Raw genomic sequence first — 17,202 nt, 5'->3', positions numbered from 1 at the left:
TAATGTATCCACATTTATTATTTAACTAATGCTTTTCAGATTTTTTCTTATAAATAATAATAGCCATACTAAATTCATATAAATTGATAAATTGATGATTAATGAGAATTTGCAAATACACATTAAGTAAATGAAAAGAATGTATCTTTGTTATATATGTATATGTAACATATATCACATATTTTTTAAGAAGACAACAACACTTTATTAAATATGGGTATTTTATTTTCATTATGTCATTTCACACATGGTATTTTTCAAATATTTTTCAACTACCTTCCGATAATATAATATGTATATTAATTTGATGAACACATATGTTCTTTTAAAGTTGCCGTATTGATCGAGAAAATTGTCATACCCCGCCTCGGAATATACACTTAAATTCTGAGCTTGCTCATAGAAATGCTGTCTTCAATTCCGCACGAAAATAGAAATTGGCAAGAGCTTCGACTCCGACGGCGGTTTCGTCTGCCGTCTGCGGTCGACTCGGCAAAGCCCCATAGTTGGAGGCGCGATCTTAGACTAAGAGAGCCACAGCCGCAGAAGACAATTGACCTGAAATTTCATTGAAGATGAGCTCGAACGCAGTGCGCGCAATGTGCAGTGTGCAATGTGCAATGATGTGGCAGCCACGGCCAGGGGCAGTTCCAGGTGCAAGGCAAGGCAAGCCAAGACATGGCAAGGCTTTGAAATCTATACAAAACGGTAAATTGCTTAGTCATTTGGCCAAGTTGCTGCGTTGATGATGCTGCCACAGCCTTAGCTATTGCTACAGCCTCAGCCGCAGCCTCAGCTTTGGCCATAGGCCGAGTGGCAGCCAACGGGCCAGAGACGCTGCCAGCATCAATGATTGTAATCATGATCATTATAATTATTTGCCTTTGCCATTATTATCAAAATGAAATCGCATGCTGAGCGACCCGCCCCACCCCGAGACTGCACAGCAATCGATGCAACGCATTGAGCCTCTGCTGCGCAGCTCTATTTCACACACCCACGTAAAACGATGATCGTCTGCAGCGCCACTTCCACTTGCCCATGTCCATGTCTAGTCCACGTCCAGTGAGCGCTGGGTTGACCTGATCCGAGGAGAAGCCAAATTGCTTTCTTAAATTCGGTTTCGATTCGGCTATGTTCAACAGCCGTTGGGCTTTGGGCGTTCATCTATGAATCTGTTCGCTATCCAGTTTGACTAATATCTGAAAGATACACAAAATTATAGAGATTAGTTATATCTTATTCGTATTTGCCAAAATTTATATTCTTAGCTGCCTCAACAATCGAAAGTACGGAAATATTTCTACATTATGTGAAGTATCTTAAACCGAAAACATACTAATTCATCAGGTCTTGCATTGAAAAATTTGGCTTTGGAATGGAAATTGGTTACTTAAGCTTCAAACATTCGTATATGAAGTATTGTAAAAAAAACTTAAAAAAGGTCAAATTTAAAGATATTTATTTGCTCAGACTAGCACAAAAATAGATTGACATTGATGTTTATTGATATATTTTTGTAGGCAAGGCTATATCTTTTCTCAAACAAATTTCTTATTTTTTCAATATAGTAATCAAAAATTTAAAAAGAATTATTACATTCTTGCTGATAATTAAAAAAAATGTTAAGAAAAGAATTCTAATTAAAATATTTTATACACTTTTATCAAATGTAGTCGATTGTACCTTTTTTTCAATGTCAGCGAGCTTTATATATACTTATCTTTTTATTACAATTGATATTTCAATGTAAGCATAAATTGATTACAGCTGCTGGCATTATGCGAGAATTAAGTCCTTGACAGAGGCTCATTTTCAATTTACGCAAATTCAGAATGAAATTGGCCGAGGGAAAACGGGAAATGAGTTCAATTTTCATAGTGCGCTCCACATGTGTGTCTGGATAATCGGAACTGCCAGGTGCTTAAATTGCTTCAGGTACGATTGTTCACTCGCACGATTGCAAGACGATGAGCCGAAATTCAACAAAAACAGCAACTTCAAACTGCAGCAGCAACAACAACAACAACAACTACGAAAGGTTAAGCGATCAAAGTTCGTGGCCGAAGTACGTGTGTGCGCCTCATGTGTGTGGTGTGTGTGTGTGTAAGTTGCAGTTGCAACTGCGTCTCAATTTCATCTCTGCAGCTGTGCAGTAGCTCCACCACAGGCCACTGTTTGGCAAATGCAATGCGGCTCCTATTTGGAGTCTCGCTCTCCGTCTCAGCCTTAGTCTTAGTCCGCAGCCCCAGCCACCTCTTGACCGTGTCGTTTGGCCAACCAACGCAGTCAACATTCGCCGCATGGAAAACTCTGACCCGCTCACGTGTTGGATGCAATTTCGTAATTGTAAGCGCCATTTTATTTCTATTTCTTTTTTTTTTTTTGGCTTTGAATTTGTTGCGGAAGAAAAATTATTATTGGAAAATATAGGAAACATATTAAGTGATTATGCACAACCAGGATATTATTATAATACAACTTAGAAAAAAATAATATTCTTGCAGAATTCTAACTATAAAACTCGATATTTCAGCCTTTAACGTTTTATTTCGCTGAAAAGTCGAACTAATTTCTAGATGTTATTTAAATGTATTTATAAAAATTTAAAATACTTTTTTTTTTTTAATTTATTATATGTTTAGACAACATTTGGCTTTATGCATTTAAACGATTGAATACGAGAGTAATAAATATCACTATATTCACAAAATATTTGGATGATAATAACAACAATCAGCGACTTTAATCAATATGACGAAATGTCAAATAAATCTAATTTACAATAATATATGTATAGTTTCATAAATATTTGAAAACTTTAATTTTATAACTTTAAACATATTATTTAAGCTACTTTGGGCTTAGTAAATTTTATACGATTTAATTTTGTGAAACTCAAATATTATTTTAATAAAAAATCAATTGTACGCATATGTAACATATATGTAAATATATTATTATAAAACAATTTTAATAATAAACTCGGCTACATTCGATTCAAGAGTATGTCATCAATCATATGTATATATATATATATATTTACATATGTAACATATATGTAAATATATTATTATAAAACAATTTTAATAATAAACTCGGCTACATTCGATTCAAGAGTATGTCATCAATCATTGAAAAAAGCAATTAAGCCGCAAATCGTGTCAACTGTTAACGTGCTTAAACCCAGCTTAGAACCCTAGGCTGCTCTGAGCCGCAGGTGGCAAAAAGAAGGCGCATAGATGTGTGGCAAGTAGCTGGAGGACAACTTCTTACGTCTCTAAGCAATTAAAGTCACAAAAAATGTCAGAGGCGATAAATTTTGTTAAGTGCGTTCCACATGAAAGTTGTCAAAAAGCGTTTGAGAAATTTTCACCGCAAACCACACAGTAAAAAAGACAAAAACAATAATACCAACAACAACAAAAACACGAAAAAATCCAGAAGACACATGACTCTGGATGTTTATCAAACACCTCTGCCAATGCGTGAGGCCTTGAGGTGTGGCACCATGAAACATGGACACGCAAACCGAAAGACCCCAAACGACAGAGACCCAAGCATGGTCAGTGGCATTGGGACTGGGACTGGGACTGAGACTGGTTCGAATACTGGCACCTATCGACAACGCCGACGACGACGACGACGTCGCCTGATAGGCAAGCGATAAGCAACATTACCGTACAATTTTCAATTAACACGAAGCAACTGTAAAGAGCTTGAGCAGTCTATGGTCCAGGTGGAATACCAGATGATGGCCTGGCTTTGCGCTTACCACCAGAGTGGCGCTTCCAGGCAAAACTGTCCAAGCTCTTCTACAAATTGTCTAATCTCTTTCGCTCTTACTCAACGACTGGACATCGATCTATGGAGTAGCTGCTCTTGGTGTCTCTTGGCGGTCGCACTGAAATGTTGTCGACCTGCCGGGCTATAACTGACTTCAGTCGACAATTTATCATCCAAACTGCCGCCACTGTCGGTCGTAAAAGCTCTTTATGGTTTGCTTCTGCTTCTGCTGAAGATCACAGCATGTCCAGCACTTTTGCTCCTCTTACCCAGGCATATTCGTATTTGAGTATCTGTCTGTCCGTTGGTCAATTTGTTGGCTGATCGCATTTACTGAACAAGTTGCAGTTGATTCGACGGAAATTTTCAATGCGCATTGAGTTGTCAGGCATTTTATGCCTCAAATAATTTAGTTGACCCTTCTAATAAATGTTGTTACACCAAAAAGAACAATAATAAATATAGCGAAGCCAGAATCTCGAAATTCTGACTTGAAATTATAATTATATTATGTATATATTCCTGTAATTTATTAAAGAGTGCTAGATTAGCGTGAGGTTAATTGTTTTGCACATAATTTTTTGCTACTTTTAATACCATAATTACTCTAAATACTGTGTCAAAATTTTTTTTCTTGATCTTTGTTGTCGATCTATTTTAGTGTTTCACACAAATAATTTTAAATAACTGGACGATAGTTAAAGACAACAGACTGCAGAATAACAACTAGTCAAAAGCAAACAAATGAACAAAAATTAACTAAGCATCATAAGTTAAAAACTGAGCAAGAACGAAGTTAAGAACAAAATCGAAAAGCTGAACAAAAATAGCGATGAAGTTCAACAAATCGGATCTCTCACTTTACAGAATAGATTATTTTCGTTCGTGAATGAAAGTTGTCAGTAGCACCCGCACACAAACATTTATAGGTGTGAGTTGAGTGCTGATATTTGCCAAATATATTCTTAATCAACATCAACAGTCAAGTCGATATAGCCATGTATAAAAATCAAGTAGCCAACGTAAACATATATGTACATACATGTATGTACAATCATAGCAATAGTCAATTTAAAAATTGTAGTAGCGGGTATCTCAATGTCGAGCACACTCGGCTAATGTTTCTTACCTATTTAGTACTGTTAATAAATCCTTAATGTAGTCTGAAGATACTGCCTTCTGAAGCGAATTAAAATTCTCAAATATTTTTGACTTTAGCAGATTGCTTTCTGTGGCTGTAGCTTTCTTACTTGTTTTAAATTTCAAATCAATTCTCATTGCAGTAGTTCACCTTTTAAAGATCATCAGTTTAATGATAGAATCACTTTTATTCGAACTCTAGATAAATGGCTGCGATGTGGAAGCTGTGTAATGTTAACCAGATGCTGAGTCGCCCAAGAAGCTGGACCCTGGAGTCGCATCGGATGTTCTCCGAAAAATGTGAAGTGAAGAAGTTCGTAGTCGTAATGGTGCGTCATGGTGAATCCGAGTGGAATCAAAAGAATCTCTTCTGTGGATGGTTTGATGCCATGCTTACTAAGAAGGGTAAAGAAGAGGCTTGTGCTGCGGGAAAGGCCATTAAGGATGCTAAGCTTAAATTTAATGTTGCGCACACATCTCTACTGGTCCGAGCTCATGACACACTCAATGCGGTTCTCACCGTATCTAAACAAACCGGAATACCAGTATGCAAAAGCTGGCGGCTAAATGAAAGACATTACGGCGGACTGACAGGACTCAATAAGGCGGAAACAGCCAAGAAGTTTGGCGAGGAGCAAGTGAAAATTTGGCGTCGCAGTTTTGACACTCCTCCGCCTCCAATGGAAAAGGATCACAAGTACTACGAATGCATTGCCAAAGATCCGCGCTATAAGGATATAGATCCCTGCGACCTTCCCAACACTGAGTCGCTTAAACTGACCATCGAAAGAACTTTACCTTATTGGAACGAGATCATTGTGCCACAAATAAAAGAGGGCAAAAAACTCATTATTGCCGCACACGGCAACAGTTTGCGCGGCATTGTCAAGCACTTGGATGGCATATCTGATAAAGATATTATGGAGCTGAATCTGCCAACTGGCATTCCATTTGTCTACGAGCTCGACGAGTGCATGAAGCCATTGGTGTCGATGAAATTTTTGGGCGATCCTGAAACAGTGAAGAAGGCAATGGAAACTGTGGCGAACCAGGGCAACTGATTACTGATTTGTGATAAGTTCAAAGGTTAGCAACATTTGCGACAGTCGCAGCCAAAAAAAATTGCCATAAATACAAGAAGAAGGTCAAAACAATATACGAGCTTCGTCTCAATCCACACAAGTCTTCCATCTGATTCAGAATCGGAGAATTGGAATCGGAATTGAGGAACTGAAATGAGAATCAGAATCTGCTCGCGAATGTCAAGCAGCAAATAAATTTATTTGATTTTAATTGACAATGAAAAGTCAACAAAGGCAGAGCCCAGTGCCCAGAGCCAGGGCCTCACATTCATTCATTCATTTTCATACTCATATATATTTTCACTCATACTTGCTTCTTTGGCTCAGAAATCTGTGGCTGTAGCTTTAGCTACCAACGGTGCGAGAGTAAGTCTCTGTGCCAATGCCCAATGCCCAATGTCCAATCCAACTCCCATTTTTTGCCGTCAATTTTAATTGCTGGACGGGTTCAGTTGGTTGAGTTCATTCGGCTGTTGGAATTTTGTGCGCGACATTCAAATGGGTCGAATTTTAATTTGTTTAAATGAAATACTCATTTAGGTTTTATTGACAAACAAATTGAATTGATTGATCTAAATGAATTTATGCGGTCAGCGACGAGCGTCTAACAAATGCACTCTCTCAATCTTCCTCTAACCTTCTCTCTCCGTTCTGTCGCTACTCACTCACTCAGTTTCACACTCGCGTATTCATGTGACTTTTTGTAGAATAAAATTCGTATTAGAACGGTTCAATTATGAATATTAGCTGAGAGAATAGATGACATATAATTTTGTAAGACAAAATAGCAAATAAGCTTTGTTAATAAACTACACTTTTATATTGTAAGTATATCTCGTAGATCACTGGAAAGTCACTTACATTCATACGTTCATACACTGCTGGTGTTAGGTTAGACGTACGTTTTTTTGCATTTATGAAGATTAAAATAAAGGTGATATGCAAAAACAATTGGGTTCAAATTACACTTTAAGCATAATATTCAAATGGTTATACAAATTAACAAAATTGTATTTTTCAAACATTTTCTTAAAGCTACACAAAATTAGGGCTGATTTTCGTGGTCATTAGAATAGACGCACTTAAACTTTTTAATTTGTATATTACATAGATACTCGTATACAGCAGAACGATGAGAAAGAATCGATTAAAGAATTAATATTGTTTTGGAAAAAGCGATTTCTGTATATTGATATCATTTGTAATTGTTAAATTTGCAAATTTATAATTTGTGCTTAATGAATTGTTATTAATAAATAAAATTATTAATAATATACCCAACACGTATTCATAACAAAAACATTTAATGCCCTATGTTATGTTTGGAAAAACGTATCGACATTTAGTAAAATAGTATTGTATAATATATTCGTAAAAGTGGTATCCAGATCGAAAAGCGTGAGGCCCACATTAGGAGTATTTGAAGTTAATTATGTTGGAAAGCAAAGCTGGTCGATACGGAACGTTGCTGGGGTGCATCTTCCAATTTTTTCCACTACAAATACGAATGCAGCATAGAAATTGAAGAAACATAAAAATGTTTGCACTTCGTATTTGTCGCACATAAAATCTAATATCGAATTACAAGCGCTGTGCCATGCCACGGTGCACGGACCACAGTCCGCAATCCAGCTTGCAGCATGCTGCATGCCGCGCTCGAGGCTGCTCAGTGTGTGAGTGAATATGTAGTGTGCGTGTCAGCTAAACTTTGTCTGGCTGGCAGGCTTGCCCCAGCCAAACTGTCCACCCCACCCCACCGCCTGCATCTGCATTTGAGTGTTGCTTTGAGGCAGAGTCTGAGTCTGGGTCTCGGTCTGGGGTTGGGTTTGGGCCTTTGGCTGCCCATAAAGAAACTGAATTGAGTTAAATGTGCGATAAATTGCTTTTTGCATTTATCATGGTCCACGGAGTGCAGGCCAAAGCTGGAGCCAAGCCAGAGCAGAGCAGAGGAGGCAAGACCTAAGCCTAGGCCGATGAAGATGCCCAGCTGTACTGCAGTCAGACTCCGACTGTGGCGAATATTGAACAAGATTTTTAATTAGCCGGCCAAAAAAAAAGCAACTAAAATGTAAACCACAAAGATTTTATTAGTTTTGCGCTGTTTGTTGAGGTTGTGGGGTCAAGTCCTGGTTAAGGACTTTGCTTATATAGGGCAGAAAACTGGAGACTCGCGTATAGACATCGGGTTTGCCCTGGGCACAGGTGGCGCTACCATAGGACACGATGCCAGCCAACTGCTGTCGCCCGTTTGACAAGATCAATGGACCACCAGAGTCACCCTGTGAACAGTCGTAAGCTAAAGTCAATCATCTAAAATATGTACATATGTGTTGTACTCACCATGCAGGCGCCTTGGCCATGTGAGGCCAAAGCGCAGATCTCGTTCGGTGTGACGCGAAACCCTTTCTGTACGCATTCCTCATTCGAGATGGTCTGATAGTGAAGCACCTGCAGCCGGTCCGGCACCTTGGCCCCAGTGCTGTTCGGCGTTGTCGATCCCCAGCCAGTGAGACGAACTGGCGTTTTGCCGCCAACACGATCGGCATCACCCAAGTGTATGGTGCTGATCTCAGCGAGATGCAATCCGAACGGTGGACTCACCTTTAGCACCGCAATGTCATTGATAATGCGTGGCATCATTGCGTATTGCGGATGCACATGTTTGCTCACAATCTTGTGCCGTTGCCCACCCGTCTTCCAGTTGAGCGTGCCAGCCAAAACACTCAGCTTCTCCAGCTCCATCTTCTCCACACAATGCGCCGCAGTCACAACATGCATCTTACTGATTATGGAGCCGCTGCAAAAGTGACGCCATCCCCCCCGTCGATGCATTTGGAGCGACACTTGAAAAGGAACCGTTTTGTTCATCATCTGACCACCATTGATGCGGGTTGCTTTGAGGTCCTCATCAGCATCAGCAGCCAGACTGAGGTAAGCCACAATGCATAACTGAATTAACTGAAGATATTTTACTGTCATTTCGTCAACTCACTCGATGATTATTGCTTGGCATAAAAGTGGATCTTATTTATACCTTCGTAGCTTTTGGCATTTATCTTTTTCATGGTATGCAAATCAAACAAAGATTAAGCATTGTTTTTAATATAATATCTTTTAACATCAGCATAAACATAGTACTTCTTGCATTGATAAAAGAATTGGGCCATGGTCGAATTGTAATTAAAATATTTGTTCTTTATGAAATTCCAAGTTATTTATCTACAAATATTGTAATATAAAATTTGGTTATGAAATAAGTGTAATAAAAATGCATATTTCACATGTTTAAATAACCTATTTTATGAATTCATTAAATAATAAAAAAGTTAAAATATTTTCGCCTAATGATTTATTTAATTACTCTAATAATTTATGAGAAATATAAAAGAACTCTGAATCTTTTAAATATAGGTTTTTTACTGTTCATGTAAATCTAGATTATTGAAGTTAAATATTTACAATACTAAACATAATCAACGTCTCTTATTAATCTTTATTTATCAAGGAAAAACAATTGCCATACTTAATTAAATCTTTTAAATCTCGCTTATAAAATGTATTTAAATCATGCCAGCAAATTCGTTGAACTGACTGAACTGAAATGCGACTTTGTCATTCCCCATTCTTATTTCTTTATTGCAGTTTAAATTTAACGCCAGGCGGCAAAAGGTACGGTGTTAACAAGATAAGCATCCTGTCTGTAAAATCCGAAGAAGCCGACGGGAACGCCATCATTATTATGACGTTTTGGTTGATTGCCCGCCTTATTGTCAGCCTTGTTCTTCGCCAGTCAATTTCAGCAGAATTGTGCGTGTGGCCGCTCAAAAAGAGTATCTCATTCACAACTTAAGAACAGAAATAAAACGCAGTGGAAAAAATAAAATAAATATTTATATTGCAACTTTTATTATATGTGCGGCAGGTTTGTGTTGTTCTTTTTTGTCTTCCAGGTGATTTATATGTATGTCGGTTTTTAAAGCAGAGCCGCTTGTTTTTATTACCTGCGTCAGTGCGGTTGCCAATTGAGCCTTCAAAGTCCAGTAGTCAAGTATTTAATCGTCTTTTGCACGTGTGCTCTCAATTGGATTTTCAGATTTGATAACGTAAGAGAAGACATGAACGGTGTGATCTAGATAGGCCAAAAAATTTTAATAATCTTTATTGCAATACGATACATAAATGCTGGAAATTCCCATTGTCAAAACTATCCATTATGCCATTGTTATTATTGGATTTATATTGTCACCAATTTATATTTTATTTGCTAGTACTTTGATCGATATTATGGTGTGCTTAAAATAAAACGAATTTTATTATAGAATTAAAATTGAATTTGCATATAATATGTTAGTTTGAAGATCAGAATGTTAAGATAAAGGCACAAGAAATTAGTTTGTTATTTGTTTGTTTATTAAATTAAACCGTTGTTATGAAAATGGTTCTATTACGGTCTAAAATGAAATCTTCAAGAATAATGAAATACACTCAGATTTAATTTCAGAAGCTAATGAAAGGTTCAACAGCTTTGGCCCCTGGACCGAACTGTAAGAGTGAAACAAGAGTGGCTCCTGCTGTTAGGCTGTGCGTGTCAGAATATCATAAGCAAATCTTCGATATGAAGATGAACAATATCATACTCACCATACTGCGTCTCGTTTGTCGTGAAGCTAATCTGAGGTCGGTTGCTGGCTTGACAGAAGCACCTACCTGTTGTCATCAATTAGGTAACAAGCTCACGCGACCGATAAATTTAGCAAAGAAGGTAGTATCAGTATCTGATATTTGGTAAGCGTATCTACACATGGTTTAGCTGCTCACTGTGCCCAGATCTCTTATCTGATTTGCAAATAAAAACGTATTTCACTTGTCGCACTGCGAGAACTTATTCGAAGCGCCTTGCGACTGCAGTCATAATTTATAGGTATGTCGGGAGGTTGAACAGAAGGGGGACAGACAGACAAACGTTGGGCAGTTTGTGGTGCTGGCAAATTAAGTACGTAAAATAAACGACCAATTTAGTGATTATGCAAAACATGCAATTAATTTTCCCAACTCCACATTTGTTCCAAATGTTCCATGCATAGTACTAGTTAACTAAACTTGTTGTTGTCATTTATCGCAACGAGTGCAAAATTAATTGCCACAACAAATGGAAAATTTATTCGGCATCTTGTTGTTTTCTTGCTTGCCAAGAGCTACCAATAATTTATTAACTATATCTTAAGGTTGACCAAATACAAAGCATATTGTTGGCATAGATTGAAGAGAATAAAATATACAGATAATTAATGATTTTTATTATACCTTAACTTATTAATAAGTTACGCCATCAGAAAAACAATCCGAGAAGGAAGTTTTAATAATGTTAATTGGATTTAGGAAGGGAATAAATACAATGTCTAATGAGTTAACATAAGGATTAACCTGTCAACGGGACCCAGCGAACTCATATGCAAATTATATGCTAAAGTTAAAAATAAGCTACAGAGATAAGTCGTGTCTGGGCTTCTTTCCAGGGTGGTCCGATTAACCAAGAGCAGAAGCTAAAAGAAGGTGGGCAGCTACAGCCTAGAAGCCACAACTCGTTGCCAAAATAATAAAGCCATTTTAAGTTCAAATCGGTTCGGAGGCAGTGCCAAACTGCGCCGAGGCAACAATTAACACAGTAGTCCAAAGATCAAGACCTCAACATTCGGCTGCAACGCCGACTGCTGAATCCCGGCGAATCCCCAGAGGTGTGCATAATTAATTTGCGCCAGTTGCCACACACAGTTCTCGGGAGGCGCAGTAAAATGATTCATTAGAGTGGATGCAATCAGGCCGGAACTGACACATGGCAGGCAGCGTCAGGGTGCAAGGAGGAGAGAAGCAGGAAGAGTCCATCGCAGATAGCACAGAGCTTGTGCCCTCCCAGACGTCGGCCACTGAAGTTGATTTGCATCGAACATGTGAGCTGCCCAGATAGCCAAAGCGAACCGAAAGTGTTGATTGTCCAATGGCAACTCCAATTGCCTGACTGCCTGACTGCCTGCCTGCCTGCCTGCCTGCCTGCTTGCCTGTCCATGTTTGTTACCGTTCCTCCTCAACCACGCTCTGCTTCCCCATCTACGTCAAGGAATTAAAAGAAATGTCCGCGACCAGAGCACCAGCAGCAGCAGCAGCTTGTTTAATCGGAATATTTAAATTATTCATTGATTAAAACTGCAGCCTGATCAACCTGATCCTTCCTCTTCTGCCTTGTCCCACGAAACCACTTGTGCCTTAGTCTCAGTCCTTGCTCGTGTCGCGTCAATTTGGATGTAGGTGTAACTGTAGGTGTTGATGTCATTACCGAGAATTGAGGAAGCAACTCTACCCCACACTTTTTCTGTTTGGCTGGCCACCCAAAGTCCGACTCACAAGACGTAGATGCAGTTTTTCACTGTTTCGCTAGAAAATAATATGCCATGATGCACTCAATTCTAAAGGTTTTTCCGAAAGTGCAATTCTCCCACTGAGCTGTAGCCAAGTTTATCGCATGTTAAGCTTGCGACCTTGTTACACATACTTTGGGGTCAGAACACCCACAGCTTTAAAATGATAAAATTCTAATGAGCACCTAGTACAATGTATATAAAGCGTCAAAGTCAAGCAAAGTCAAGTATCAATTCAATTCCCAGCCACATTATGGAAACTTCACTCTGCTTGCTGCTGCTGTTTGTTTTTCTAACAGTTGCAAAACCCATGGGCAAAGTAATAGATCGTAAGTATCACTGTAAAAATTATGATCAACTGCTAATGAAGATTCCTTGCAGTGGACGCGTATTTTGAGAGTGCGGACAGCAGTTCACAGGAGCGAGTAGTTGGAGGCTATGATGTGCCCAACGATGAATATATTCCATACCAAATATCCATGCAGTTTCTGACACGCAGCGGCAAGCAACGTCATTTCTGTGGCGGATCTCTTATTGCACCCAATCGAGTACTTACAGCAGCACATTGCGTCAATGGACAGAATGCCAGCAGGATCACTGTGGTGGCAGGTGTGAGGGATTTGAACGATGACAGCGGTTTCCGTTCCCAAGTGCAGTCCTACGAGATGAACGAGAACTATGAGGAGTTGGTCACTAGCGACATTGCTATACTGAAGATTGATCCACCCTTTGAGCTGGATGGCAAGAGAGTCAGTACCATCGATGTGAGCAGCAACGAGCTTGTGGGCGCAGATCAGGATGTGATGCTCACTGGCTGGGGCTCAGTTTTCCATTTTGGCACTGGTCCTTTTGCCAAGTATCCCACAGTACTGCAGAAGCTCTCCTACAAAACGTTGGCCAATGATAGGTGCAAACAGACAATGACACAGCTGACGGACACCGAGATTTGTGCCCTGGAGAGATTCGGAAAGGGCGCTTGCAATGTGAGTAAATTCACTATTGAGTTAATTTCATAGTTTGCTGTAATTTGTGACTTTTTAGGGTGATTCTGGCGGCCCATTGGTTATGGCGAATGGCGAGTCGCTTAAACAAGTGGGTGTTGTGTCATATGGAACCGCTTTCTGTGCTTCTAATAGTCCAGATGTCTACACTCGCGTCTCTATGTTCGACACTTGGATAAAAGAACGTATGGCATAAACTTAGTGGCATGTTTTAAACCAAAATGAATTGATTTTATGCAAGCAGTGTAAAATTATACGAAGCAGTGCTAGGCAAATGTGGACTGCTTGCTTCAGTATTTTCACCTCACTTTGCATTGCATATTTTAGGGCTTGTTGAAAAAATGAAATTCAACTTTACAAACTCAACTACAGCCTTATAATTTAGTTTATTGTTTTAAATATTTTCCTAATGTAATTTTCCGCATATTTAGTAATCGTCATAACTTCGGTAAATGTTAAATGGATTCCGAGGCTTACTAATAGCCAAGATAAGTGGTCGGTTTCTACTTCTTTCTTGCACGACATAGCTTTGAAGGGGCTGCTGGCTTTCTGTGATAGTTTTTGCTTCACCCTCGTCACTGTCATATCCTTCATTGGAGTTATATTCGTTGTCCTGATTCTCATACTCGTCTTTAGTGGATTCGTCCGTGCTTTCGGATATACCGGATTCTAGACCATCTTCTTCTTCTTCCTCGTCTTCTTCATCCTCGTCTTCATCCTCATCGTAATCTTCCGATTGTTGTTCCTGGTCAAAAACTTGCTCAGGATCTTGACGTAGTGTTGAATTTACCACTTCATTGAATGTTGGACCCGTTTCTATGTCGATTTGAATATTTTCGATAATTGGACCTGACAAACGTCCTGGAGGGTCAGTAGTTGGTTCCATTGTAGTAGTTGGTTCCATTGTAGTTGTCTCAGTATCTGGAGGGATTGTCGTAGTCTCGGGTGGTAAAGTTGTAGTTGGCTTGGTCGGCGTGGGAGTTGGTCTGGGAGGTGGCCTCTTAGTTGTATGTGGTTTATGTGGCTTGTATGGTTTATGTGGATGGTGAGGCTTATGTGGATTGTGAGGTTTATGTGGATGATGTGGCCTTTTTTGTTGGTTTGTGTGGATGATGGGGGTGGTACGGTTTTTTGGTTGGCTTGTGTGGATGATGTGGCTTGTGGGGTTGCGGTTTATGGTGATGGTGAGGTCCTTTATGTGGTGGTATTACTGGGTATGGAACAATTATTGGCGGTGGTGGTGGTGGGTGTGGTTGTGGATGATGGTGGTGTGGCGGAGGTGGTGGTGGTGGTGGTGGTGGGGGGAGGAGCTGGCCACGTTGGCGGTCCTGGTGGACCTGGTGGCCCTTGCGGACCAGGGTTTCCTTGAGATCCCGGAGCACCTGGTGAACCAGGCGAACCTGATGTTCCTGGTGGACCTAAGGCACCTTGAGCACCTGGAGATCCTGGGGATCCTGGAGATCCCTGAGATCCTTGCGATCCTTGTGCTCCTGGTGGTCCTTGAGCTCCTTGGGATCCTTGTGCACCTGGCAGACCTTGAGAACCCTGAAGGCCTTGAGGTCCTTGTGGACCAGTTAAACCCATTGGTCCCTTATCTCCCTTATCACCTTTGTCACCCTTATCTCCCTTTTCTCCAGGATCACCTCTGTCACCTTTCGCTCCTGGATGTCCCGGTTTTCCTGGCGTGCCTGCATAACAAAATGTTATTAAAGTTTTATATTTTTTAATGTTAAATGAATTGGATACTTACCATTAAGGCCTGGAGGACCCGGTGGCCCAGGTGGTCCAGGAGGACATTTGCATTTAGGCGACGGATGATGAGGTGGCGGTGGTGGATGGTGTGGTGGAGGTGGTGGGTAGTAAGGTGGCGGTGGTGGTGGTGGATAATAATGATGGGGTCGCTTGTAGACAACTTTTGGAGGCGATTTCTCCGGTGCTGGGACCTGAATTGCAAGAAGTCTGCCGGTGTCTGGGCTACTTGGATGCTTTCCAGCGGAGGTAATCCTCCAACTGATGCCAATAACTATATGCAAAATAAGGGTCAAGATGAGCAAATTAAAGTCTTCTATTCTATTTCAATGCAACCTACTGAGGTAGCAAAGTGCTATGCGCAGCTCCATGGCTCAAACAGAAGTGTTTCATTTTGCAAGTAATTGATCTCTTTTATACTAAAGGAGAGTGTATTCAAATGAAATCACTTTCAGAAATCTAGATTTAAAGGAACCGTTAAGCATAATATCCATCAAAATCACAAGTTAAGCGTTTGTTTTATTGCCTTACTGTTGTTTTTATGGTTGCGCCGTGATGATGATGACGGAACATCATCAAATATCTAGAATATACATAATCTTGATCGCAATGACAAGCTGAAATATGACTAAACTGGTTATAGTCCTCCTCAAAGCACGGTTGGCAAGTGCCGCGATTATGAGAATCAAATTACTGCAGAATGTGGGTCAACTTTTGCAAAATTCTTTTAATCAGCATGGGAGACACATTTAAGATCATTTTTATGAAGTCAAAATAGTATGCAAATGCTACTGACGGATCTTTAAAAAGCTACTTTATATTCTCTATGATGAATAAGACGAAAAATGAAGAATATATGTTTATTGGTTTAACAAAAGACGCGTAGGCGCCTTCTATTGACATATCCAGAAAACAGGAATTTAAGTTTTGGTAGATAATAGTAAATAAATTTCTAATATAAATCGGCAAGTAAACTGATAAAATTTTCTATTAAATTGAAGGTCAAAGCTATTCAATAAAAACCATAAAATTAATACAGCATAAAAACCTAATTTTAGGCAAGCAATAAATCATGAACTTACATCAGAACGACTTAAGTTTATTGCACTAATGAATAACTGACATAATTGAAGTTACTTACAAAAATATAACATAGCACTTGCAAAATATTCAATATTAACTTTGCTTTCCGATGATAGAATATGTATTTGTAAGAAAACATAACCCAAGGAGTTTTTGTAATGTGTTCACTCTACCAATTTGAATAGTCTTAAAAAACACTCATTTGTTAATTCACCGCTGAATGTTTCCGTTATAGTTTATATCTGTAAGTAACTGTTTTTTGGTAAATTCCTATCTTAACCTACAATAATTATTACATAATATTCTGCGATCTTTAAATTAAATTCAAATTCTTACAACCATACATTATTCAAAGCATAAGATCTACCTAAATTTACTAGTTTGAGCTAGAATAAAATGTATACTAATTTTTACTAATTTGAATAGATGTTTATTGATTCATCAGCACGATTCAGGTGACAGAAGAGAACAAAATGCTTTTGTTAACTTCTGAATGGTCGAATTGATTTTTATCACAGGTAGATTGCCAAAATGATCCATGAATCACATTATTCTTGAATTGAATCCACACATTAACCCACATAAAGAAGCAAGTCAGAATGAAATTAGAGTTTTCAATCTGATAAAAGTAAGATCATAGCGAAAGTGTTATGTCAAACCAAAATCGAATGCAAACTAGTCTCAATATTCCAATAAAGGTCAAAATTCTTTGCATTTTAAATTATCATTAGTTTATAAATGTCATCATCTAGCTAATAATAATTGTTAAAGAGCTAGAATATTTTTAATAAACGTAAAAACAGAGACCCTAACTTTTACTCTGTGATATGCACTTTTTTTATACGTAATCTTTTCGCCACGCCCATCAGTTTAGCTGATATCAACTTTGCAGATTTATAAATCATTAATAGTTTCTTATTCAAAACTATTTCAAGTAATTGTTAAAGC

At 38.9% G+C, this 17,202-nt stretch overlaps 4 protein-coding genes across 4 annotated transcripts; 2 read left to right on the top strand and 2 right to left on the bottom strand.

Annotated features, from left to right (window-relative positions):
* The first annotated feature begins 5,030 nt into the window (after positions 1-5,030).
* On the top strand, positions 5,031-6,082 carry LOC132786951 (phosphoglycerate mutase 2). Its single transcript, XM_060793736.1, has one exon. The coding sequence runs from the start codon at positions 5,133-5,135 to the stop codon at positions 5,985-5,987; it is 855 nt and encodes a 284-aa protein (XP_060649719.1). The 5' UTR covers positions 5,031-5,132; the 3' UTR covers positions 5,988-6,082.
* Positions 6,083-8,095: 2,013 nt separating this feature from the next.
* LOC132783939 (chymotrypsin-1) lies at positions 8,096-8,987 on the bottom strand. Its single transcript, XM_060789269.1, has 2 exons — positions 8,349-8,987; positions 8,096-8,287 (listed from the first exon to the last, which is right to left on the bottom strand). The coding sequence occupies exons 1-2, from the start codon at positions 8,985-8,987 to the stop codon at positions 8,096-8,098; spliced, it is 831 nt and encodes a 276-aa protein (XP_060645252.1).
* Positions 8,988-12,674: 3,687 nt separating this feature from the next.
* Positions 12,675-13,618, top strand: LOC132783928 (chymotrypsin-1). The gene is made up of 3 exons (XM_060789242.1): positions 12,675-12,750; positions 12,803-13,404; positions 13,463-13,618. Exons 1-3 carry the CDS (start codon positions 12,675-12,677, stop codon positions 13,616-13,618), a joined length of 834 nt encoding a protein of 277 aa, XP_060645225.1.
* A 231-nt stretch (positions 13,619-13,849) lies between these two features.
* LOC132783927 (collagen alpha-1(X) chain-like) lies at positions 13,850-15,626 on the bottom strand. The gene is given in 5 exon segments (XM_060789241.1): positions 13,850-14,487; positions 14,519-14,727; positions 14,729-15,110; positions 15,173-15,445; positions 15,512-15,626. Coding segments are annotated over 5 exon segments (1,533 nt in total). The 5' UTR covers positions 15,543-15,626.
* Positions 15,627-17,202: the final 1,576 nt, after the last annotated feature.

The sequence above is a fragment of the Drosophila nasuta genome, chromosome 2R, assembly GCF_023558535.2.
Source record: "Drosophila nasuta strain 15112-1781.00 chromosome 2R, ASM2355853v1, whole genome shotgun sequence".
NCBI lineage: Eukaryota > Metazoa > Arthropoda > Insecta > Diptera > Drosophilidae > Drosophila > Drosophila nasuta.
This window is presented reverse-complemented; position numbering and strand designations above follow the sequence as displayed.

Coding starts and splice junctions, on each gene's coding strand:
- LOC132783939 (XM_060789269.1), bottom strand. CDS start 8,987: ATGACAGTAAAATATCTTCAGTTAATTCAGTTATGCATTGTGGCTTAC. Junction 8,288..8,348: donor ATGGCCAAGGCGCCTGCATG/GTGAGTACAACA, acceptor GACTGTTCACAG/GGTGACTCTGGTGGTCCATT.
- LOC132783928 (XM_060789242.1), top strand. CDS start 12,675: ATGGAAACTTCACTCTGCTTGCTGCTGCTGTTTGTTTTTCTAACAGTT. Junction 12,751..12,802: donor CATGGGCAAAGTAATAGATC/GTAAGTATCACT, acceptor GATTCCTTGCAG/TGGACGCGTATTTTGAGAGT. Junction 13,405..13,462: donor TCGGAAAGGGCGCTTGCAAT/GTGAGTAAATTC, acceptor GTGACTTTTTAG/GGTGATTCTGGCGGCCCATT.
- LOC132786951 (XM_060793736.1), top strand. CDS start 5,133: ATGGCTGCGATGTGGAAGCTGTGTAATGTTAACCAGATGCTGAGTCGC.